The 25,431-nt window shown below is 35.4% G+C and overlaps 1 protein-coding gene and 1 pseudogene across 1 annotated transcript in view; one reads left to right on the top strand and one right to left on the bottom strand.

Annotated features, from left to right (window-relative positions):
* Positions 1-25,431, top strand: part of PIGK (phosphatidylinositol glycan anchor biosynthesis class K) — a 120,409-nt gene that overhangs the window by 15,410 nt on the left and 79,568 nt on the right. Inside the window, exons 4-7 of the mRNA XM_021678134.2 lie at positions 16,781-16,916; positions 18,594-18,705; positions 21,985-22,081; positions 24,438-24,555. Coding sequence (XP_021533809.1) covers positions 16,781-16,916; positions 18,594-18,705; positions 21,985-22,081; positions 24,438-24,555 — 463 coding nt within the window. The remainder of the gene's footprint in view (positions 1-16,780; positions 16,917-18,593; positions 18,706-21,984; positions 22,082-24,437; positions 24,556-25,431) is intronic.
* Positions 8,126-8,601, bottom strand: LOC110570161 (annotated as a pseudogene).

Here is a 25,431-nt window from a genome sequence, read left to right as displayed (position 1 = left end):
TTTCTTTCCTTTGTGTCACTTGTAGAACATCATAGAGTACTCTGTATAGGGAGGTCACTGAGTGCTTAAAAAAAAATTGCAATTCAATTTATATAATTTTATAAATAATTAAATATATATTCAAAATTTTATTGTTACTATTTTTATTCTATGATTTTGTCTAATTTTTTATGAACAAAGGGACTGGAACTATATAGTAAATGTGCTTTGTATTTTGCAATATATTGTAGTTATTGTCAAGGTATAATGTTAAGTCACGCCTTTGATTGTTCTGCTTCTTGCCTCCTGTCACTTCCCAATGGCTTTTTTCTCATATACTCTGTAAAAATATAAATAATAGTGTTTGAATATAGATACTTATGTATTCTTAACAATCTGTCATTTTATTCTCACGTTGGCAGCTGATTTGTCTGCCACTCCACATGATGTTCCAGTGAAGTGTATAATATCTTGAATAGGGGAACATTTAGAATAGTTAAGAAGTTGAAATGTGCTCTAAGGAGGAGAATAGTGACAAGGGTAAAAGGAGCATTTTGGCCACTGCTATCATGCTCTTATCTTTAAATAATTAGAAACCACTTGAAAGACTAAGAAGACTGTGAAGGATTTTATGGAGCAAAGGGGTAATTTCTTTATTGATTTGTAAATACATAGGAAGGTTTTGGGATGTCAAAGAAGCGAGAGATGCTTATTTCTTAATCAGTACCAAAATGTTTTTATTACTGAAACTAGCTTCTTATCTGGTAACTTGATTTCCTTGACTTTGTTCTTGGCTATTTTGGGGTCTTGTTTCTTCCACATTAAGTTTAGAATCAGCTTGCCAAATTCTTAAAACTGTTGGGATTTTGATTTGCATTGCAGTAAATTTTAGATTAACTTAAAATGGGCTGTTTATGGCATTAAATCTTTATGTATGTATAAGGTGTATCTCCATGTAATTATGTGTTTACCAGCTTTCAACTAAGTTTTATAATTTTTAATTTTTCTCCATAAGCATTTTTGGTAGAATTTTTAGTTGTCTTATTTTTTTGTTGTTGTTCTTGTAAATGTACCATTTAAAAAGTACTTTTCTTCTGTTGCACATACAGTTGGCTTTTGTGTATTGTTCTAGCAACCTGCTGAGCTGTATTAATTTTAATAATTTGACTATAAATTCTTTTTTAGTAGCCGTAAAATCTGCAAACAATGACAGTTTTCTTTCTTTCAAATCTTTATACCATAAACTCTTTTTTTTTTTAAAGATTGTTTATTTATTTGAGAGAGCGAGAAAGAGCACGAGTGGAGGGGAGGGGCAGAGGAAGAGGGAGAGGCAGACCCTGGCTGAGCAGGGAGCCTCACGTGGGGCTCGATCCCAGGACCCGGAGATCATGACCTGAGCTGAAGGCAGCTGCTTAACTGACTGAGCCACCCAGGCACCCCAACCAAAAACTTTTTTTGAATCTTCAAAAGCTTTCATATTTGAAAATTTGGGGATAAAAATTATCTTTAAAGACCTCAAAATTAGTAATCCAGAGAAACCTTTATTTTGTCCATGAAAAAAATGTGTTCCTGAGAGATAATGTGATATTTAAGGTCAACAATTGTGTGGTGGCAGACATAATGCTAGAATTCTGGTTATAGTGATTATATTATACTATGTTGTCCAATTCGTCAGTATAAATGAATGAAATATTAAAGAAAAAGGATAAGTGAAAATGTTGATATGCTTTATGAAGCTGATGTTTGCATGATACTATACCTAATTTACTAATGTAAAGAATAATCTAATAACCTTACCAAAATTACAGTAGCTAATCTTCAGAGTTTTTCTTGTAATAAGCTTTCTGTGGAGCTATTCATCTATTTCAATTTGAAGATAATTCAGAAAGTTATTTTTATTTTCACTTTGGTACCTCCAATAAAGTGAACCTATTGGTGTGTTGTATCTAGTTTGAATGTGCAATATGAATGTGCAATAACTTGATTGCCTGAGTATTTGTGATGCTTGTTAAATAGTATTGGAGCACCTGGTGGCTCAGTCGGTTAAGTGTCTGACTCTTGATTTTGGCTCGGGTTATGACCTCAGGGTCGTGGGATCAAGCCCTGCGTCAGGTCCATGCTCAGTGGGGAGTCTGCTTGAGATTCTTTTCCCCTCCCTCTCCTCCTTTTCTGTTCCTCCCCCTGCTCATGTGTTCTCTCTCTCACTCTCTTTCTCTAAAATAAACAAATAAATTAATTAAAAAAAAATAGTCTTATTGGATGCCTGTTTTAAAGTCAGTTGTAAACCAATTTAAAATTCAGGTGCTTCCAAGGATTGTGTAAATGTAAGGAAATCATAATTTAGATGGGAGGCAATTAGCACAGTATTTAAGAGTACAGGCTGTTAGTAAACACTCTCTCTTTGTAGATGACATAACAATATATATAGAAAATCCTAAAGACTCCAACAAAATACTGTTAGAGCTAATAAACAAATTCAGTAAAGAGGCAGGATATAAAATCAGTGTACAAAAATCTATTGTTTCTGTACGCTAATAACAACTATCAAAAAGAGAAATTAAGAAAATCCCATTTACAATTGTATCAAAAAATAATAACGTACCTAGGAATTAATCAAGGAGTTGGAAGACCTGTAAACTGAAAACTTATAAGGCATTAATGAAAAAAATTGAAGAACACAAATAAATGGAAAGATATTCTGTGCTCATGGATTGGAAGAATTAATATTGTTAAAATGACCATACTACCCAAAGCAACCTACAAATTCAGTGCAATCCCTATCAAAATTCCAATGGCATTTTTCACGGACAAAAAAACAATCCTAAAATTTGTACGGAACCACAAAAGACCCCAAATAGACAAAGCAATCTTGAGAAAGAAAAAAAAGGTGCAGTCATCACACTTCCTGATTTCAAACTTTAGTGCAAAACTATAGTACTCAAAACACTATGGTATTGGCATGAGAATAAACACAGCCCAATGGAACAAAATAGAGCCCTGGAATAAATCTATCATATGTGGTCAGTTAATTTACAACAAAGAAGTGAAGAATATAAAATAGTGAAAGGATGGTCTCTTTGATACATGATGTTAGGAAAACTGGACAGCCACATGCAAAAGAACAAAACCGGACTGCTAACTTACATTGTACATAATCATCAACTCAAAATGGATTAAAGACTTGAATGTAAGACCTGAAACCATAAAACTTTTAGAAGAAAACATAGGCAGTAAATTCTGACATCAGTCTTGGTGATGATTTTTTAAATTTGACAACAGAAGCAAAAATAAAAAAGTGGGACTGTATTGAACTAAAAAGCTTCTGTACATCAAAGGAAACCATCAACAAAATGAAAAAGTAATCTACCAAATGGGAGAAGATATCTGTAAATCATATATCTGATAAGGGGTTAATACCCCAAATATATAAAGAACCCATATAACTCAATAACAAAAAAAGAAATAATCCAGTTAAAAAATGGTCAGAGGATCTGAATAGACATTTTCCAAAGAAGACATGCTGATGGCAAATAGTTATATGAAAATGTTCTTAATATTACTAATCATCAGGGAAATGCAAATCAAAACTACAGTATCACCTCCCACCTGTTAGAATGGCTGTAACCAAAAAGACAAGAAATAACAAGTGTTGGTGAGGATATGGAGAAAGAACTCTCATGCACTGTTGATAGGAATGTAGATTAGTACAGCCACTATGGAAAACAATAAGTAGGTTCATCAAAAAGTTAAAAGTGGGACTAACATATGATGGAGCAATTATATTTCTATTTATCCTAAGGAAATGAAAACAGTAACTCAAAAAGATATCTGCATGCCCATGTTTATTATAGTATTATTTACAGTAGCTGAGACATAGGAACAACATAAGTGTCTATGAATGAATGGTTGGATAAAGAAGATGTGGTATGTATGTACAATGGAGTATTATTTAGCTATAAAAGAAGGAAATTCTGCTAATTGTGACAACATGGGTGGAGCTTTGAAGGCATTATGCTAAATGAGATAAAGCAGAGGAAAACAAATACTGTATGATCTCATATGTGGAATCTAAAAAACAGATACAAGGAACAGATTGGTGGTTGCCAGAGGCAGGGGGTAGTAGGTGGGCAAAATGGGTAAAAGTGGTTAAAAGGTGCAACTTCCAGGGGCACCTAGGTAGCTCAGGTAAGCCATATGACTCTTGATCTCAGCTCAGGTCTTGATCTCAGGGTCATTCGGGCTCCATGTTGGGCTCCATGTTGGGCTCCGCATTGGGCTCCACTGTGGGCATGGAGCCTACTTAAAAAAAAAAAAAAAAGGTACAAACTTCCAGTTATAAAACTAGTAAGTCCTGGAGATGTAATGCATAGCATGATGAGCAAAAAAAAAAACAAAACACGAAACACGGTACAAACTCTAGAGTCAGGCCAGACTACAAAGTCTGATCTAACTTCAGAAGTAGACAGGAATGATGACTTATGTTGCATTTGCTTCAGATTGCTACCAAACCAACAAAGAAGCAATGCAAAGTATATATGAGATAAGAATATGAGGAAGTGGCTACAGCTCTCCTCTTCTTGTTTGTTACCATGGTGATCCTGAATTTGGTAGTTCGTGAAGCCTGCAAAGCGTGAGAAAGCAGCCAGGTCAGAGGGATCCAGAACAGTCACCAGCACTGCCTACTATCCCATTAGGCAATTTCTTGCTTTGCTTGAGATTTATACTTAACATGTTTTATTTCCTACTGTATCATCAGGCCTTCAGCAAACCTGGAAAGGGCCTGTAAAAGTCCTGGCTAATTTGTTGATCTTGGATGAACTATTTAATCTCTCTCAGCCTTAGTGCCCTTGTTTATAAGATGGAGAAAGAAGACCTATATGGGGTGAATTCTGGTGGTTCATCAATCGGTTTGGGAGTAATTCCCAAATTCCTTGCATCATTCCACAATTTCATGAATCAGCCTGCCATTTTTTCTGATTGTTGCACTGGCCTAGCATCAACTGACTTGGCATTAAGTTAATAATCCTGAATACTAGTTTTACTGTGACAGTCTTAATTACCATAAGAAAGGTCATAAAAGTGTATAGGTTTGTAAGTTGAGCCATTTTGAGTTATGAGTTGCCTGTATAAACCAGGCAGGAGTAACATGCCTCTTAGTAAGAAAAGGAGAAAGAAGCAGATGCTTGCAGAAGAGCTGAGTCACATTAGTGGCAAAACACTGGCATCCATAATGTTTCACAGGTTTTTATTGTTGATACCTCAAACTACTTTCTGGTCTCTGTAAGGCTTTGTTCTTGATTTTTCATTGAATTATGTGCCATGCTAATTCATCTTCCTTCTTTGAACTAGCTTTAGTGATTCCTTACAAATAAGCCTAACTAGAGTACCTATTAGGGTGTGGATAAAGGGTTAACAAAGCCCTTTTCTAATATAAAAAAAAAATGGACTTTTGTTCACTTTGTAACTCTGTTCTTTTGGATATCTGATAAGGTAGGTAACATTGCTTTTGGTAAAATTGTTCCCTTACTGATTAGATAACTGTAAGTGGACCAGGATAAATAAATCATAAGTACTTGAGGAGAAGCCCATACCTTTGGGCTTTTCTGAGTGGGAGGATTCTTGTAACTGGGTTTGTTCCTTGGAGGGACCCTGAAAAGTATGTTTATGGAGTTATTGCATAAGAGGTTGACTCTAGTTGGGCATGAGGTTTCTAAACGAAAGTGGATATTCTGCCCACCCATATAAGTCTCACTGCCTCAGCCTTGAGTTATCATCTGAAGCACCAAAAAGAATAGCTTGGGAGGATCACATGCACATATATACTTATGCCATGCTGTTAGCTGTAGCCTCTTAGACTTGAAAGAGAAAGTCCTGGACAGTTATGTATATTGCTATAGATTGTTGTGGGCGTACTCCTGTGGAAGAGGAATGTCTTAACAGTTTTTATATTTTGCTGCTATAACAATTAGCCACAAATTTAGTGGATTAAAATAATGCACACTAGTTTTGGATATCAGATGTCCAAAATGTGTCGTCAGATCTGTGTTCCTTCTGAAAGCTCTAGGGGAAAATCTATTTCCTTATTTTTTCCAGCTTCTAGAGGCTTCCTGCTTTCCTTGGCTCATGGCCCTATTCTCATTTTGAAAGTCACCAGCATAACATCTTCAGTGACTCTTCTGTTGTCATATTTCCTTATTCCTCTTTGTTTCTGCTGTCACATTACCTTCTCTGACTCTGATGCTCTTGCCTCTCTCTTATAAGGACCGTAGTGGTTACAATGGGTTTACCCAGATAATTCAGGATAACCTCCTCATCTCAAGATCCCTAACTTAATCACATCTGCAAAGTCACTTTTATTTTTAAAGGTAATGTGTTTACAGTTTCTGGGGATTAGGACACAGGCATCTTTTGGGGCCATCTTTGAGGTCTACCTGTCTTACTGGGAAATGTTTCCTGTTCTGTATCCTTCTAACTGAATTTGATGCCAACTGTGGTCATCTTGAATGTTTAATGGATCCTATCAAGAAGACACCTAGTGGGTGTGACAGATAGGAGTGTTTGAAATACTGGAAAAGTGAGGAATCATGAAACCCAAGAAGAGTTGGCCAAGAAAATAACGCCACGTAAGAGGTGCACTCAACTCCTTATGAATTAGATGAGTAGAATTATGATTATAATAGTTTGAAGAGTTAATGGGAAGCAAGGAAGTAGAAAAAGTGCCTGGAGGATGTTGACTGAGAATGAAGTAGAAAGGGAGCATAGACTGAGGGGACTTAGAACCAAGACAGATTTTTGATTTTGAGACAGAAGGACTTTATATTGTTTAGGGAAATATGCCAAAAGAAGGGAAACGTAAAAACTGGAAGAGAGGGAATAAAATTAATTTGGGGGTTCTTAGGTATCTGCATTGACACTTCCATTTATTACGCTGATTCTTTCTGAAGTACATTGAAAAAGTGTGGGGGGGGGGACCAATAAAATGCCTGATGCATTTGAGGTTATATGGCTGAGGATGGGTGCTAGGTTGGTCTGATAAATAGGAAGGAAGGCAACTGGTAGAGGGGTGGGGTGGAATATGCACTAATTTAATTTACTTCTTTTCTCCATCTTCCCTCTTTCCCTTTTCCAACCAATAAATACATGTTGAGAGCCTATGGTGTTTAGAATACACTTGACAATTTGTCCAATTTAAACTGAAGTGGAGATATAGGGAAGAGAAAAGAGCAGGAGAGTAAACTGTAGCCTCCAAGAAAAAACGTAAATGTTTGGATGGTGGCAATGGGAGTGACCACAAAATAAGTCAGATTCAACTTGACATTTCACTATAAGTGGTGGTAATAATAAGTATTTCTAAGAGAGTTCTGAGGATTCTAATGGAGAATAGATAAAAGCAATGTAATTCTCTGTCACGTTATATCTGACTCTTCCTGAAGTGTTAAAAGGGTAACTGAAATTAACATTTGTGGACATAATTTGGTTTCTTGGTAACTGCACATTACAAGACAGTATAAATATATGGTTGAACTAACATTAATACACATTGCTGTTTGATCAATTATATAATAAATTATCAAATATCTAAATATTGACTAACAAAAATCAATGGTTACATAAACCTGATATACACTGGTATGAATGTGGGCAATGTAAACGTAAAATGAGCAAACAAATAACCATATAGTCTTTGATTCCAATGTTTGAAATTACTGAAGGAATGAACCACATAAGATTTAGCATGTTCATAGTTCCTAGGTTTTAGTTCTATATGATACTAAAAATATACAGGTGTTACTTATATTGAGTATTTTGGTACCTAATCTGTCTATATTTCTTATGTATTGATAAGATTCTGGCATGGGAAAAGATTTAAAGACTTAAGGCTCAGTACCGTATGATTTCAGGAAGGGTCGGCTAGTACGAATGATAAGCAGATTTGAACTGCTGAACTGCTAAGTGTCCAGAAAGGTTGGCTGTAACCCACACAGAGGTTCTATGAAGCATGTAACCTGGTAAAACTGCTTTTCAGTATTCCTACAAAAGTTTCATTAGAATTATTCACCGAGCCAACTTCTTGGGTAATGTGCACAGCAAATTAGGTCCTGTCTGAAGTTCCACTACCAAGACAGTAGCGTCAGGCACCCCAGTTTTATTGGCCATTGATGTTTTTGCAGCACAGACACATTCTATAGGGATACTTCTCTAAATACAGAAGTTGCTTGATGTTAAAGCTCCATGGCTGCTTTTGTCTTACAATCTGTACTGCATCTCTGTGTTTCATTCCTAAGCACACAAGCATTGGAGCTCTCCCGTGGCCTGCAACACAGTGAACAGCAGCACAACAACCAGGTTCTTCACAAAGCTTGATTTTTGCAAAACTTAACCAGTTATCAGTAATCTGGTTAGATGGTGGTACAGCTTCATCAAAAGGCCACTCAAGAACATGGATGCCTTCCTTTTCCATAATAGCAGTGTTATGCATTGCTTCCTATACTCTTACTATTGTGGTAATGCCCTACTTCTTAAGTTTCTCAATAACTTTGTTTAAGGTCTTATTGGTTGGATTGTGTATAATAAGAAATATATTCTTGTATGGTTGACCTCCATGGGAGTTGAGCAGTTCATTCAAGCCATGTTCATTTAGTTTAAAATATTCATTAGAGTTATGAACTAATTTTAAAAATTGAATATAGAAATGTAAAGAAACTTCAACAGCCTCCACTTGAAATTCTCAGTGCTGTGAGTATGAAGTTGAGTAATGGGAAATGAAATGCACCTCCTAACAAGAAGCAGGAAATCTTCAATCCACTAATATTGAGCAATGGAAAGGTAGTGCACTGAGGCTTACCCCATCTAGGTCGGAACTGGAAAATGCTTTGCGGATTTCAGTTCAACACTTCTGTGGTCAGGCTAACTGCTCTTCTGTGGCTTCTTGGAGCGCTTATGAATTTCTACAGTTCTCTTGCCCTCATAAAAGTCATGCTGTGCTTGGCAGTAATCTTTCCTGTCCTTTCGAAACTTCATAAATGTGTGATGATAGAAAAGAATATACTTACTCATTGAAGATTGTAGCTTAATGCAACAGTGGGTACTGAGGTGGCAGTGACACGGACACAGGTGGCCGTGGCTACAGCCTCAGGACAGGGCGTCCGTGGTGGCCAGTGGCAGGGTGGAGGCCGGGCAAGTGCTGCTAGGGGCACTGGGCCAGTATTGGGTTTTGAAAAAAAGTTGAAATCAGAACATTCCAGTCCCCAGGCATTTTTAGTCAGATTTTATTGTAATTTAAAAAAGATTTGGGGAAGATTTTTTTCCAGTTTTTTTTAAAAGGCGAAAACAGACTTAAAATCTATAGCTCTGTAATTAAATGGTTTATTTAAAATTTTAAAAAATGTTTGTTATGAAGTTTAAAGCATAAATTTCATTGAGCCATGGAAAATAGAAATACTAAGGTGTGGTTCTTATGAGGAAAAGTGATGTCCCTTTAATATTTGTTGATGTGAGTATTGAAATTACTAAAGGTTTATTGTTGCTGTTGTTTGGCTCTGCTCATTACTTGGGAGTGGAGTAAAAGCCAGGGTATTCCATTGTGCCAAAGAATGCAGTAATGGATGGAAAATATGTGGGCTTGGAAATAAAATCTCAACTCCTCTGCTTACCAGCCTTGTAACTTAGGGCAAGTGGTTTGACCTCACTGAATTTCCTTATCTTTAGAATGAAGACAAGAGTATTCTTCAGGATTGTTGTGATTTAGTGAGAATGAAGTATCTGTCAGGACTGCAGCACAGTGCCTGTCACAAAGTCAACCCAGCAAATATTTGTTTCCACCATTCTGTCCCTATTAAAAGTTCCTTACTCAGAATTCTGCCTTACCCTTTTATTTTGAATTTGCTTGTCTACTAAAATTCTGTGTTCAAATTTGTTTTTGGAAGTTCTGCCATATTGCTTGACATATCTCTTCTGAATTTAAATCAGTTTTCTCTTTTACTCTCAAGAAATGAAGTACAGTGGTTCATTCTGTAGTCTTACCTTGTTTCCATTTTTATATAACTTCTACTCTTATTTTTTGATAATCTTATTGAAATGTGAATCTATATTTGATAACTTGGATAAAATATTGTAGTAAGTGCTTGTACAATTTAATATAGAATGGTTAAATCAAATTCATGTCAGTGAACACCATTTTATTGCTTTTAAAAAAACAAACTGTTGCATTACATTCCATTGACATTTATTATTATCTTCCAGTTAATTACTCTTTTTATATGTGAGTCTCCATTTTATATTTTTCTTTTTTTTTTTTTTAAAGATTTTATTTATTTATTTGAGAGAGAGAGAATGAGAGAGAGCAAGCACATGAGAGGGGGGAGGGTCAGAGGGAGAAGTAGACTCCCCGCCGAGCAGGGAGCCCAATGCGGGACTCGATCCAGGGACTCCAGGATCATGACCTGAGCTGAAGGCAGTCGCCCAACCAACTGAGCCACCCAGGCGCCCCATTTTATATTTTTCTTCTTTAATTTTTGTTCTAGTTGATTCTTATGATCAAATTGAAGGGCAAAGTGGTGGCAAAATACTCTTCACCAGTGTTTGGTCTCTATATCTCATCCTTTGGCAAGTAGATTTTTTAAATAAATGATAAAACTGATACCTCAGAAGAAGCATAGCCATCCAAGTCCTCTTGATGAAAAGAATATCTAAACTCTTTTGCTTAATGCCCAGAGAAAGTTAAGAGGGCCTTTTAATTTTTTTTGTTATTTGAGAATGGAAGTGTACCAGAGAAGACATAGTGTGGATATTTGCATGTATTTTTCAGTCAAAATTTGCAATTCAGGCATTGTGGTCAAGTACTAGGAGAGTGCTTATAGCATTCTAAAAATTTTACATATAGACTGTTAAAATCTACTGGTGCTAAGCAAGACTCCAAGATATGTAAAGTGGTTGAATTGGGGAGACCTGACTAAATCAGTACAGATCATTACTAGAAAAATAACAAAAAAATTTCTGTTAAACATGGGAATATGTGAAAGACTGCACATATTGATTCCCATTTTGATGGACTGTATGCAGTATATCAAGATTTTAAAAAATTTTATCCTATGTATTTTGACAAAAATAGGTTATGCTTGGTCAGTGGCATTCATTAATGCAACATGCTTTAATTGACTCTTGACCTTTCTGTGAGCCATCCATAATGGTGGAGAAATGCAGTAACTTGTAATTTGGGTAATAAAATGTACAGATTTGAATTCCAAGCCTTGAGGCTGGTGTGCTTGAGTAAGTCAGTAAACTAGTTAGTGGGAAGTTGAGCAATGGAAAATGGGAAGAGATTAAAAAAAAAAAATTGCCTACGTGAAAGGGGAAGGACATGGGTGAGGTGGCTCTGCTGCTTGCCCCCTCCCCCATTATAGGAAGAGTCGTTAAGATTGGGGAGTGTTTGGAAGCAGAGATGAAGCAGTGAAGACTTAGGTATAGGCTATAGGTGCAGGTGCAGATGGTTGAGAGTGAAAATGTCAGGCTTGGTGGCTGAAAAGACCTGGTGAGGGAAGAGCCAGCAGCAGGATGTAATCCCATTGCCTTTCTGTAGAAAAGAGTCAGGGGCTTGGGAATTGATTGGAGATGGTGTAGGACATTAACCTCTGTACCTCTTTGAAGTTCTGTTCTCCAATTTTTGCATTTAAGTGGGCACTTAAAATTTTAAGTTATACCTTACTACATTTAAAGGAGAAATTATATGCTTTAGTGCTATTCTTTAATTTGAAAGTTTGCTAAGGTCTCTGGATGGTTCCATTTAGAATTTCAAGGGCTTATTTTATGTCACTTATGTGCTATAAATATTGAACAGCAATAATGAGTTTATGCATTTACCTTAATTACCTGAGTTGATTAAATTATCAATATAAAACAAAACACATCATTATATTCTTCCAAATCCTAGTTCATATAATTTAAGGGTAATACAGGATTGTTAAAAGCAAATAAATGATCATGTCAAACAAACTGGGCTGGAATCTGAACTCTTCTATTTACTAGCTGTGTGACCTGGGACATGTTACGTAACTTCTGTGTGCCTCAGTTTCATAAGCTGTAAAATAGGGACGATAATAATACATATTTTGGAAATAATGTATGAGATAGTTCTTGTAATGTGCTTATCTTATTAGTGCAGTGCTTGAGATATATACCAAATGCCCAATAAATTCTCTTATTATACTAAATCACGTGTGACTTTAAATACATGAACCTATAACTAGCTAGCTCTACCTTCATGAGATGTGTCTGCTACTGTTAATTTCCTGTCTCTGCAATGCAGTTTTTGAGTTTTATTTCTAATAATATAAGTATAAAATATTTGGCATCCTGTAGTCTAGTAATGCCAGTTGTCTGACATTTGGCAAATTGAAAGTAATTCAGAAAATCCTAATGGTCTAGAACCTATGGCTAGCAGATTTGTTATGATTAGTTTCATAGTACATTGGTGATGAGATTTGTTAACTTGGAAATTCCTCAAGACATGGAATAAAAGGAGGAGAAGAGCCTAAAAGTAAATTATCCTGGCATCAAGCTAATGATTATACAACAAAATTTGTTGAATTTGCTTGGTCCAACAGTCACTACATTGCTACAGAAGCAATAATCTACAGAGTATCCTGAATAATTTATGTCAGGGGAAAAAAAAACCCCAACACCTATGAGCAGAAACCCAGATATTTAAGAGAGCATCAAAGATCCCTATGATTCTCAGATCTCCTGCTGCCTTAATTTCAGCTACTATTCTACATTGGGGTGTTGATATTACTGAAGATAAGCCTGGTGTCCTAGCTCTGGGAGCTAAAGATGCTCTCAGGTTAAATACCTGATTAGTAGCATGGCTATAGAGTGGAAAGTAGTTTTAAGTGAACATTTAAAAAACATTTTTACCAACACAGTAATTTATTTAAATTTAATTCAGTGAAAAATTTTTATTAAGGTAATACCAGTCTATTAATAAATGAAGAGTTATGCTTTTTGAAATGTCACACTCTAATGGTGTAGGGAAGTGAAGGATTACTCATCTTTTTAAAATGGGCTTTTTGGGGTGCCTGAGTGGCTCAGTTGTTAAGCATCTGCCTTTGGCTTAGGTCATGGTCCCAGGGTTCTGGGATCGAGCCCCACATCGGGCTCCCTGCTCGGTGGGAAGCCTGCTTCTCCCTCTCCCACTTCCCCTGCTTGTGTTCCTTCTCTTGCTGTGTCTCTCTCTGTCAAATAAATAAAATATTTAAAAAAAATAAAATAAAATGGGCTTTTTGAGTGCCTGGGTGGCTCAGTCAGTTAAGTGTCTGCCCTCGGCTCAGGTCATGATACTGGAGTCCCAGGATCAAGTCCCACATCGGGCTCCCTGCAAAGTGGGGAGTCTGCTTCTCCCTCTGCCCTTCACCCTGCTCGTGCTCTCTCTCTCTCTCTCGATCTCTCAAATAAGTAAAATCTTTTAAAAAAATAAAAAATAAATGGCCTTTTTTTTGTTTTGTTTTAACCCATTGGTTCCTGGTTCCTGATTGGGTCAAGGAAGAACTTTAGGGAGATGAGTAAAAGAATGGCCTAGCAGCCTTGATGCAGGGTTTACCTGTTCCTTTAATGTTTGGCAAACATAATGGAATATATTTATTTTAGACCATTTTCCCCCCACATGTTTCTCAAATGTGCTTCATGCCTTCTTTCTTTGAGAAGGTTTAAAATTTCATTTTTATTTTAATTGTCCTTAAAATCTGTATAAGCACAATCAAGGTATTCTTGATCAAGGTATTAAATCAGATACCAAAGAGTGGTAAGGGGTGAGAATATTAGTAGTTTTTTTTAATCTGTAAAAGGAAAGAAGTTATGCTTTACTAATACTCATTATATATATTTAAAGTAGCAAATACATATGACGTACAAATTAGTAGATATATATAGGTATGTCTTTGTATTTTTTTAACTAACAGGAATGCGTGATTAAAAATATGTGGAGGGGGGCCTGGGTGGCTCAGTTGTTTAAGTGTCTGACTCTTGTTTTTGGCTCATGTCATGATTTCAGGGTTGTGAGATTGAACCCTTGGGCTCAGCACAGGGCGGAGCCTGCTTAAGATATTCTCTCTCTCTCTGCCCCTTCCCTCCCCGCTTGTACGCTCTCTCTCTCTAAAAAAATAAAAATAAAATATGTGAAAACTCATATAAACAACCAACATATTGTTTGGATTCAAACCCAGTTTGAACTTTATACAATTTCTGTGCTCACTTTTTCTTTTGTTTTTTGTTGAGAGAAGGCCATATTGCCATATGCTTTGTGGTATGATGTAGGTTTTGCAGGGCCTTGAATAGAGTGTGAGGGTTGAGTCATCACACATGGTAGTATAAGATTGCCAGACTGTAAGAATATCATATTCTTGTATCAATTGGATATATTTGAGGGATTTTGTCTTAATTTTAATAAGATACAAAGCAAGTTTCTGTCGTTATTTATAGGAATGTAGTAGTATGTCTTCAGTGTAGATTTATTTTCTTTGGTCAGTGATTGATTTAATACCCACTCAGTAAAGACTTAAATAACTGCTGGGATGCTAACTGGATATTCAAGTGAAAAAGACACTTTAAGAGGAGTCAGCAAGTTAGATCTCATAGTAACTGATGTTCGAAGAATATTTATTGGCAAAGTCTTAAATATAAGATCTGATCCCTGAACAGTTGAATAACCTTTGAAATCATCTGTTTCCATTTCTGTTTTTCTAATTGATTATCCACAAATGAAATGATTTTTAAAAATGTTATGTTAACCGAGGGCTATAGTACTTATATGGAGGCTCAGAATTACCTGCAGGAAAAATATTGATTGAATTTATGGTTTTTTAAAAATTTATTTATTTATTTTAGAGAGAGAGAGAGGAAGCAGGGGGAGGGGCAGAGGGAGAGGAAGAGAGAAAGAATCCTAAGCAGACTCCCCACTGAGCACAGAGCCAGGAGGGAACCAGAATGATGTGGGGCTTAATCCCACGACCCTAAGATCATGATTTGAGCTGAAACGAAGAGTCGGATGCTTAACTACTGAGCCCCCCAGGCACCCCAAATTTATAATTTTAAGCTGAAATTACTACTTCTCTATGACATTGACATTGTATAGATATTGAATGATCACTTAATTTCATAGATTAAAATTTATAACTGTTAAATAAATGGCCTAAAGGAATACTCTTATATGGAGATTTGGAGATTAGTTCAATCTTATTTAATAGTGGCTTATAACAAAAAAGGTGATTGATAATAACTTAATGTAAGTTAGTCATCTTAAGTTATGAAGAAAGAAAAGATATATTTTCCATTTTAAGAGGAATAACTTTCACCATTCTGTGAGCATGAATCAGTAACAGCTGACGATCTGATCTTTGAATGCGGCAGAGTTGGAACCCTTTCAAAATAGAAATCTAGCCAATTTTCAAGAAAAATCACAATGTTTCAGTTTTGAACTTTAATGTATTTGGAACATATGCAGCAGAACACTTTCTTCTTGCTATCTCCTACCAAACTAATTATGTATACCACATTAATTTTTCCCTTATGTTTGGCAAGCTCAAGTATATGGTAGAATTGCCTGATTCATGTTCACCACTTTTAATGGTAAGATCGAGATTAAAAGTATTTAAGATAAATTTTATAATTTTCTCTCAAAGAAAATATATGCAAAAATGAAAATGTTTCATTCACTCAACAAGATATTTATTGAACACTTACTATATGCCAGGCTCTTTTACTAAGCCCGAGTGTGAGTGATACAGTGGAGAACAGGATAGAGAAAGCCCCTATCCTTAGAGAGCTTATATTCCAGTAGAGGTGGTGGTAGGAGATGATGGGGATTTCAAATTCATAAATGAACTGTAGAAAATAAAACACGTAATGAGAATGGAGTAGCTCAGCTGAGATTGGGATGATAGGAAGATTTGGGAGAAGTCTAAATTTATTTGGTGAGTAGCCCCTAAAGTGGGAAAGGCTTGGCATATTCGGGAAACAGAAAGGCCCGTGTGGAAGGAACACAGTGAATGTGGGTGGTAGGAGCTGCAGTTAGAGAGGTAGACAGAAGCCACATTAAGTAAGCCGTTTAGACCATGAAAGGAGTTTCAGTTTTCCCTTAATTATAATAGGGAGTCTTTGGAGGATTTTAAGTGCGAAAGTTTAATGATTTGACTTATTTCAGAAAGATCACTCTGGTAGTTATAAGGAAAATACCTGTAAGAGGGCAGGAGTGGAAGCAGGAAGCCAGGGAGGGAGCTATTTCAGTATCTAGTCTCTTAGGGAGGTGGAGTGCAGCCAGTGAAGAGTGACTGGGCTGGGGGTGTGTTCCTGTGGCACCCTGATTGCACGTGCATGTTTTCATACTTAAGCACTCGGGGTTCTGAAAGTTAATTTCTTTGCAATATCATAGTTTAATATGGACTCTGTAAGTCTTAAGAATGTCAAATATTACTAAAATTAAAAAAAAAATGGGGAAGACAGTGTTAGCTCCTTCAACTTCCCTTGGTTCTAGGGCATAAAATACACTATATTGGGAAAAATTTAAGTTGGTAACTTCAAGTTCTGTGGATAAATTCATGCCAGATGGCTCTAATTTCTTTGCTTTAAAGCTTATACTACATCAGGATATGAAAACAATTAAAAAGCTCTTTTTAAATATGTACTCAATAATTATTTTAAGTTATTTTTAATGAAAAGAATGAACATAATTGCCTCATGATAAAGATAAAATGTGTCTGCTCTAACTTACTGGTTTAAGTAGCATATTTACTGAATTTTTTTTTTTTTCTAGTCACATTGTTCTGATGCTTGCAGACGATATGGCATGCAACCCTAGAAATCCCAAACCAGCTACGGTGTTTAGTCACAAGAATATGGAACTAAATGTGTATGGAGATGATGTGGAAGTGGATTATAGAAGTTATGAGGTAACAATGTTTGATTTAGCAACATTTTTGAAATGTAGTTATCATACTTTTAAACTCTAAAATAGTGGTAGAATAGTCTTATTTTTATTTCTTTAGACTTTGTACATAATTGTCACTGAAGCCTTGAATATAATTCTGTCTCTGGAGTTCATATTAAGGAAACAATACATGAGTAAAACTAACACAGCATGAACATTTCATATATGTATCTAGGATAGGACAACTTTATCTTGGCTTTTATATTAGAGTATTTTAGTGAGGTTTCAAATGTATCAACTTTTTTTAACAGTAAATGCATTGTTTGTCTTTCGTATTTGACCTAAAATGTCAAGTTTTGTATATTTAGTATATATATTGAGGAAAAATTAAAATGATTAACAAAAAACTCACCCGTAATTCCACTACTTAGAGGTAATCACTTTTGATATGCTTCCAGTGTTTTTATGCATATGATTAAAAATTAAAATGTAAATTTGAAAAATGGGATTATACTGTATTTTCCCCTTTGAAACCTCATTTTAAATTTAATAGGTAGTGAAGATGTTTAAAATTTGAAATCTTCCTTGGTGAAGTCTTCCTCAATAATCCTTCCCCTTTTACCAAGCCTACCAAAAGTAAGACAATTTTCTGTGTTCCCAGACCTGTTTTGAAGCGATTTTAAAATCTTACCTATCTCCTCCCAGCCTGTAAGCTCCTTGAGGATGTGGCCTATGTCTTATGTATCTTATACCTAGCAAGTACCTAGCTTTTGAAGGCACTCAGAAATGTTTGTTCAGTAATTAAATGTGTATGAATGTTGGACGTTCTACTTGTTGATTTAGTCATCATAAAATATAAACCAAAAAGAAGTCCTATTAAAACATTTAGCATTTTGCTGTTTTCTGGGGAAAAATATAAACCGAACATAATGCACATGTGCACAGAAACACGTACATACACATATAATTTATATACTCATGATCTAGGGGAAAGTTGAACAAGAAAGCTAGATAAATTTTCTGCTTTTAAATTTAGATCTGGGTAATATGACTTTAAATATGCTTTCGAAGAATCCTGGAGGTCCACAAATTCCAGGTTGGGAAATCTGGTTTAAAGTGTGATGAATTTTTTACATGTTGAAGATAGCCCTAACAAAATTTAAGTAACAAAATACATTTAAAAAATCAAAGATACACGATTTGGGGATTATTTATGGAACTGTCCTTATGGTTTTATTTTTATGATTCATTATGGACCTATCTTTCAAGGTTTATCTGGAATTCACTAGGTAGTTGTACCAGTCAACTGCAATAGTTATAATGTTGCTGAATTTATTTACAAGTTTCTTTATTTTGTATTTTCCCAAAGAATTACCTATGAAGACATTAATAATTTTTAAATTTTGGGCAATATTTTGCATAGCATTTAAAGTTTTAAATTTAATTAACTGATTTTTCCCCAGGACAGTTTCGTTAGCTGTTAGGATTTAATGGAAGCAAGTTAACTTTGAGGTATATATTTAAATAAATATATTTTAATTGAGTTATATTTCACTTTATGCTTTGTTTTCACTTTATGCTGAGTAACATATAGAGAAAGAAGAAGGAATGCTTTGGAAAATAAAAAAAAAATTAATTACGTTTCCCCTGGTTCTGTTTCATCCCCTGATTTCTTCTTCTTCTTCTTTTTTTTTTTCAGGTAACTGTGGAGAATTTTTTACGGGTATTAACTGGAAGGATCCCACCTAGTACTCCTCGTTCAAAACGTCTTCTTTCTGATGATAGAAGCAATATTCTTATTTATATGACAGGTAATTTGAGAATTTAGATATTTAGAAATAGAATATATTGTGACTCTCCTCAAGAAGAAATCTTCATGGAAAGAAATTTAAACACCTTAAATGAATTTTGGTTAAAATAATTTGTTTTGTAGTTCTCTTTTCTCATATGACAATTTGAAATGATATTTGGAGACAGTATAACATTTTATACTGTCTCTCAGTTTATTATCTCTTTTTTTTTTTTTACTATTACCCTGGTAAAAGCTTGTTACCTTTTATTTAGTATCTCTGCTATAGCCTTGTTGCCTTCACTTTTGTCTCCTGTTAATCATCCTACTGAAGTAGTTAATAAAAATTGCAAATCTGTCCTTGATTTCCGTAAAACTTTACAATGGTTTCCGGTTGATGGAGTCTCATATTTTAGTGTGTATAAAGATTATTTGAATGCAGATACTCAGGTCTTTAAAATTCTGATTTAGTTTTGGGTCAGGGCAGGGCTTATGAAACTGCATTTTTTTGTTTTTAAGATTTTATTTATTTTTTGACAGAGAGCAGAGAGGGAACATAAGCAGGGGGAGTGGGAGAGGGAGAAGCAGGCTTCCCACTGAGCAGGGAGCGATGCAGGGCTTGATCCCAGGACCTGAGCTGAAGGCAGACGCTTAACGACTGAGCCACCTAGGTGCCTGAAACTGCATTTTATTTTTCCCTTTTTTTTTTTTTTAAAGATTTTATTTATTCATTTGAGAGACAGACAGACAGACAGAGAGAAAGCATGAGCAGGGGAGAGAGGCAGAGGCAGAGGGAAAAGCAGACTCCCTGCTGAGCTGGGAGCCCAAAATGGGGCTCGATCCTAGGACCCTGGGATCACGACCTGAGCTGAAGGCAGATGCTTAACCATCTGAGCCACCCAGGCGCCCCCTGAAACTGCATTTTTTAATATGTTCCCCACATAGAAGCTGTAATAGTCTTTTGTCTATACTTTGAGGAATATTGGAGATAAAGTCTTCATAATACAGTTTAGTTTTATTATTTATTTAGTTATATATATAATATATAATATATATAATAATATATACTATTATTTAGTGATATTATTTGTTTCATTTTAGTTCTTGCACTTTCTCTAATTTTCTCCTAGGACTGTTTCTGTCCTCTAAACATTTACTAAAGCTATTGCCTTTGTTTATTGATGTCTTCTCAGTTCACTTTGTCTGCCTGATTATTCCTTCTCTTTTCAGTCTTAGCTCAGGAGTCACTTCCTTTGGTGATTTTCCTCAGTAAGCCTAGGTTGATCTATGTCTCCAATTGCCTGGGACAGTTGTTGTTTACACCGTTATCCTAATGTAATCATTAATATTGCTTCCTTTTTCCCTCAGAAGTGTCCTGGTATATATTTTATAATGCGCAGAGACACTTCTTACCTCCTTGGCTGGTGTAGGCTCTCCTCTTTGCACTCCCATGTTAATCTGTAGTTTCTGTATGAGTATTTAACTTAACTACTTTCTTGTTTGGATATTTATTGCCTTCATTAGATTTTGAATTCCAAGATGTCATTGATAATGGGGTTTTCACCTTTTTATTTCTAGTGCTCTGTTTTATGGTTGTATTCAGTACATATGAATGTTGATCAAACAATATTTAAAAATGTTTTCAGAGGGCATTCCATTCAACCGATGATAAAACATTTGCAGAATGGTTTTTAGATGTCACACAGCAGGATGGTTACTGACTTCTACTTGGTGGTTTACTTTTCTTTGTCTATCATGTTGCATTTACTTACAGCTTTTCAAATTCAATTAATTTATAAACTTTATAAATTAACTTAGCAGAGCTAAGTCAGGAAAATTTTCATTTTAGTTTTTCTGACAGTTATAAGAAATTTTCAAGCATTTGTGGCAAATATTATGAAGTACAGTCTTATAGTATAGCTTTATCTGATATACTAAACTAAAGGTTATACAACTTTTTTTCTAAGTCTTTGGATACTCTTTCAGGATAACTCCAGGTACAGAAGAAATTCCAGTAGTTAAAGATAGGATTTGATGAACTGTGGCCCATGGAAGGGTTGCCTGTTTTAGAAATAAAGTTGCATTAGGACCAATTGTATCCATTTGTTTTACATATTGTCTATGGCTGCTTTTACACTACAATGGCAAGAGTCTAGTAGTTGCAACAGAGACCGTATGGCCCATAAGTCTAAAGCATTTACTACCTGGCCCTTTACAGAAAATTTGCCAACCCATGTAAGAGCGTAGGAGGGCTGACAATTAAAATGATGATAGCTAATATTTAATGAGGCTTACTTCATCTCAGGCAGTATTGTAAATCAGCGTGTGTATGAATTCATTTCATCCTTACAGCAATCCAAAGATTTAGGTGCTGTGATATATAGTTGTGTGGGTTGTGCACTGCAATAAGTGTTTGGCTCCGGGGTTGAGTGGGAGCTGCAATCTAGTATATGTTTACACATAGTAAGCTGTGTGCCCTGCCATAGAGTTCTAATGGGAGGAAGAGAGACATAACTACTAATCACTTTTGAGCTCACAGAACTGCATATATTCAGAGGGGCCACTGAAATAGACAGATTTTTCTACTTTGATGCCCTGTAGGAAGTACCTTCAAAAAATCCACACAAAGGAGCTTTATAGGCATGCTAATGATGGTGCCGACATATTTCTTACTTCACAGCGAGGGAAACTGAGGCATAGAAAGATTAAGTTATTTACCTAAGTTAACCCAGTCATTAAGTGGCAAAGCTAGCATTTGAATCCAGACAGAATGGCTCTATCTATGCATTCTAAATGTCACAGTCTTCTGGTCAGCTCTCATGGGACAGTGGTTGATGGTAGTAAAAATTTATATATGAGAACAACACTTCCTAGTAGTATAGCATTCCAAGTATACACTGTGAGTAGTACTAGCATACTATGGGACCAGCTAGTGTTTGCAACCCCTTCTCACCAAAATGTTTGCCTGGTATTTGGGAAATTATTTATCTATAGAAACTCACTTCTGACATAATAATGGAGCCAGTGCAAAAATATAAATGTGCTTTTATAGAATGGAATGATAGAAGAATTTGTGAAGATATTATATCTGCTATTTTTTGCACAGTCTATCATGATTCCATTTTTAATTGGTGTAATAGAAAATTATTTTTTTTGTTTTCATAGTACTTTTCATTTTAGAGTATAAAATAACAAATGATATTAAAATATTGCCATGAATGAGTAAATGTTTATATCTGGATGTATGCAGTTTGCATTGAAAAAAATGCATGTATTTGATCTTTTTGACTCTTCCTACAAGGACATGGTGGAAATGGTTTCTTGAAATTTCAAGATTCTGAAGAAATTACCAACATAGAACTTGCAGATGCTTTTGAGCAAATGTGGCAAAAAAGACGGTAATTAGCAAATGACTACTTTTCATAAGATAAATTAGTACCTAATTTTTCCATGGTTAGTAGATTTGTAGATCCTATTTTATGAGATTTTAACTTACTTTAATAACTTCTTCTACTCTTTTAGATTTATGTTTGTTATTTCTACTGAACTATTTTTAAAAGAAACCTAGGTGTTATTAAAGAGCATAAAAAAAGTTAACCTTTTAAGATCATCTCTCTGTTATTTAGCAATGTTTTTGGAAGAAATAAGAGTCCCACCAATCAAGTTCCCCATTATGTAGGGGGATTGTGAACATATATTTATTTTCCAACTTTAGCCTATTGTTACTTTTTGTACATTCTCTGACTCTCCACATGATAGCAATACATTATTTCTTCTTTGGAAAAAGTGCTGAAATTATGATTAATATAATATTTGTAACCTAACTCACATTAAGGATGATATATTGTTAGTAATCCATGGTAAGCACCTCTCTAGTTGAAAGTTGTCATATGAACGTGAGTGAATATAAAGCAGCAGAAGTGCTTTTAACTTGATTACCTTCAATAAACACTTACGGGTTACCTTCTAAACACATGGTGCAGGAAGGAATATGATGCTTATTCTGCCTTCACAGTGTTTAAAATCTAGTGGAAAAGAGAAACGTGTATACGACTCTTCTACAAATTAAATGTAAATGTTGAATTACATGTATAAGCAGAATGAATGGAAGTGTCAAAGGGAAGCTTTTGCTAGGTACTGGTTTTATCTTAATTCACAGTTTACATTTACTGGGTGTATACTAGGTGCTAGGCGCTGTTTTATATATGCTGTCTCATTTAATTTCAATAACAACCCCATGAGGTATATACTGTTATTATTCCTATTTTCACACATGAGTAATTTGAGGCATAAATAGATTCAGTAACCTGCCAGTCCAGCACTGGGACTCATTCCTAAGTGCTCCAGTCGTAGAGCTCTTTGAATTGTTTTACACTACTGCCCCTCATAACCTTAGATGTTTCTGATCCTCAGGGGCCTCCACAGATTTTTGTCTGAGAACAAATATGTCATATGAATTGTTTCTTTTATCACCTGCTTAGATATTGTGGCCCAAGATTGCTTGCTTTCTTTTCTAGGTGCAATGTTAGCTGTTTACCTAGATCCAGTGTCTGAGAGAAACCTTTGAAAAACGTATCTGCTCCCTAGTTTCACCAGCTAGGCAGCACATTCTAAATACAGAGCCGATTATGTTATTTGCACTTAAAAAAAGCCCTGGTTGGCTTCCTCAGACTTAAAAGATAAGATCCATACTTCATATGGGATACTACATGGATTGACCCTACCCTACCTTTTTTTTTTTTTTTTTAAAGATTTTATTTGTTTATTTGACAGAGAGATAGAGAGAGAGCACAAGTAGGCAGAGTGGCAGGCAGAGGGAGAGGGAGAAGCAGGCTCTCCGCAGAGTAGGGAGCCCGACGTAGGGCTCGATCTGAGGATCCCGGAATCATGACCTGAGCCGAAGGCAGCTGCTTAACCCACTGAGCCACCCAGGCGCCCCTACCCTATCCTACCTTTTTGAAACTAATTTCCTCCATTTCCCCAAATTTACTGTAAATCCTAACTACATAGTACTATTCCCCTTTTCTGAAACAATTCTACTTTTTCAAATTTAGGTGCCTTAGTAGAGCCTTTTTCCTCTCCTGGAATGTGCTGTTCCTTTCTTTGTTAGTTAAAATAACTCACCCTTCATTGCTCAGGCCGGACATCACCTTTCTGTGACGTGCCTTTCTTTACAGTTCCCTCTCTTCCTTTCTCAGTGCTCTTAGAGCACTTTGACTTTGTTAGACTCTAAGCTCTATGAAGACAGGGACTGCTGCTTTATCCTCAGCTTAAGATCAGGCGTATTATAGGCTCTAATAACTATTTGTAACTCTTACCACATTCCATTTGGTTAAATGAAGTCTCTCCTCTCTTCCAGTTAGATTTTAAGCTTTTTGAGTATGGTGACTAAGTCATATATGTTTTTTCCTGAATCTGGCTCATTTTCTAGGACAGCTGGGGTGCCAAATAAGTGTTTTTTGAATTGAGTATTCATTTGGATTCTGAATCATGTGGCCAGGATGAGGGAGGGGGAAAGATTTGGGGCAGCCACTTTGTGGTACAACCTGTTGAGGTAGTTTCCTTGGACAGGATTATAGCTTTAATATTTCTAATATCAAATTTGTATTGGGAATTCTGAAAACTCACAAATTTTTAACTAATGAAATGAGTAAGATATGATTTTAACATCTTCTGTTATGCAAGTATTATAAAAATATTGATGTTTGACTAACAGCATGAATCATGTTAAAGATAGTACCACTTTTCTTTCAGCTACAACGAGTTACTGTTTATTATTGATACTTGTCAAGGAGCATCCATGTATGAACGATTCTATTCTCCTAACATAATGGCTTTAGCTAGTAGCCAAGTGGGAGAAGATTCACTCTCGGTAGGTGCATATTTCCCATTTGTAAACTGCATTGTCTTTGGAATATGTAGCTATTTTGGAAATCACTTATATGCTTTATAAATATATCTTAGACTTTTTAATACCTTAGAAGGAAATTTTGATTGCATTTAAAACATTTTCTTATAATGATGCTATTAGACGTATACTTCTTTTTTCTGCTTTGCTTTTAAAAAATTTTATTAAAGTACAATTGACTACAATATTGTGTAGTTTCAGGTGTACAACATAATCATTCAATATTTGTATATATTGCAAAATAATCACCACAATCAGTCTAGTTAACATTTATCACCAGACCCCCCAAAAAAATGTCACCATACATAGTTACAGAATTTTTCTTTCTTGTGATGAGAACTTTTAAGGTTTACTTTCTTAGTAATTTTTAAATATGCAATACAGTATTATTAACTATAGTCACCATGCTGTACATTACATCCCATGTCTTATTTATTTTATAACTGAAGTTTGTCCCTTTGACTTCCTTCACCCATTTGGTCTATCCTCCACCTCTCATCTCTGGCAACCACCAGTTTGTTCTCTGTATCAATAAGGTTGGTTTTTGTTCTTTTCATTGTTTTTAGATTACACATATAGGTGAGATCATATGGTATTTGTCTTTCTCTGACTTACTTCATTTAGTATAATGCCCTCAAGATCCATCCATATTGCCACAAATAGCAAGATTTCTTTTTCTTTCTTTCTTTTTCTTTCTTTCTTTCTTTCTTTCTTTCTTTCTTTCTTTCTTTCTTTTTTTCTTTCTTTCTTTCTTTCTTTCTTTCTTTCTTTCTTTCTTTCTTTCTTTCTTTTTCTTCCTTCCTTCCTTCCTTCCTTCCTTCCTTCCTTCCTTCCTTCCTT

This window comes from Neomonachus schauinslandi, chromosome 4 (genome assembly GCF_002201575.2).
Source record: "Neomonachus schauinslandi chromosome 4, ASM220157v2, whole genome shotgun sequence".
NCBI classification, from domain to species: domain Eukaryota; kingdom Metazoa; phylum Chordata; class Mammalia; order Carnivora; family Phocidae; genus Neomonachus; species Neomonachus schauinslandi.
This window is presented reverse-complemented; position numbering and strand designations above follow the sequence as displayed.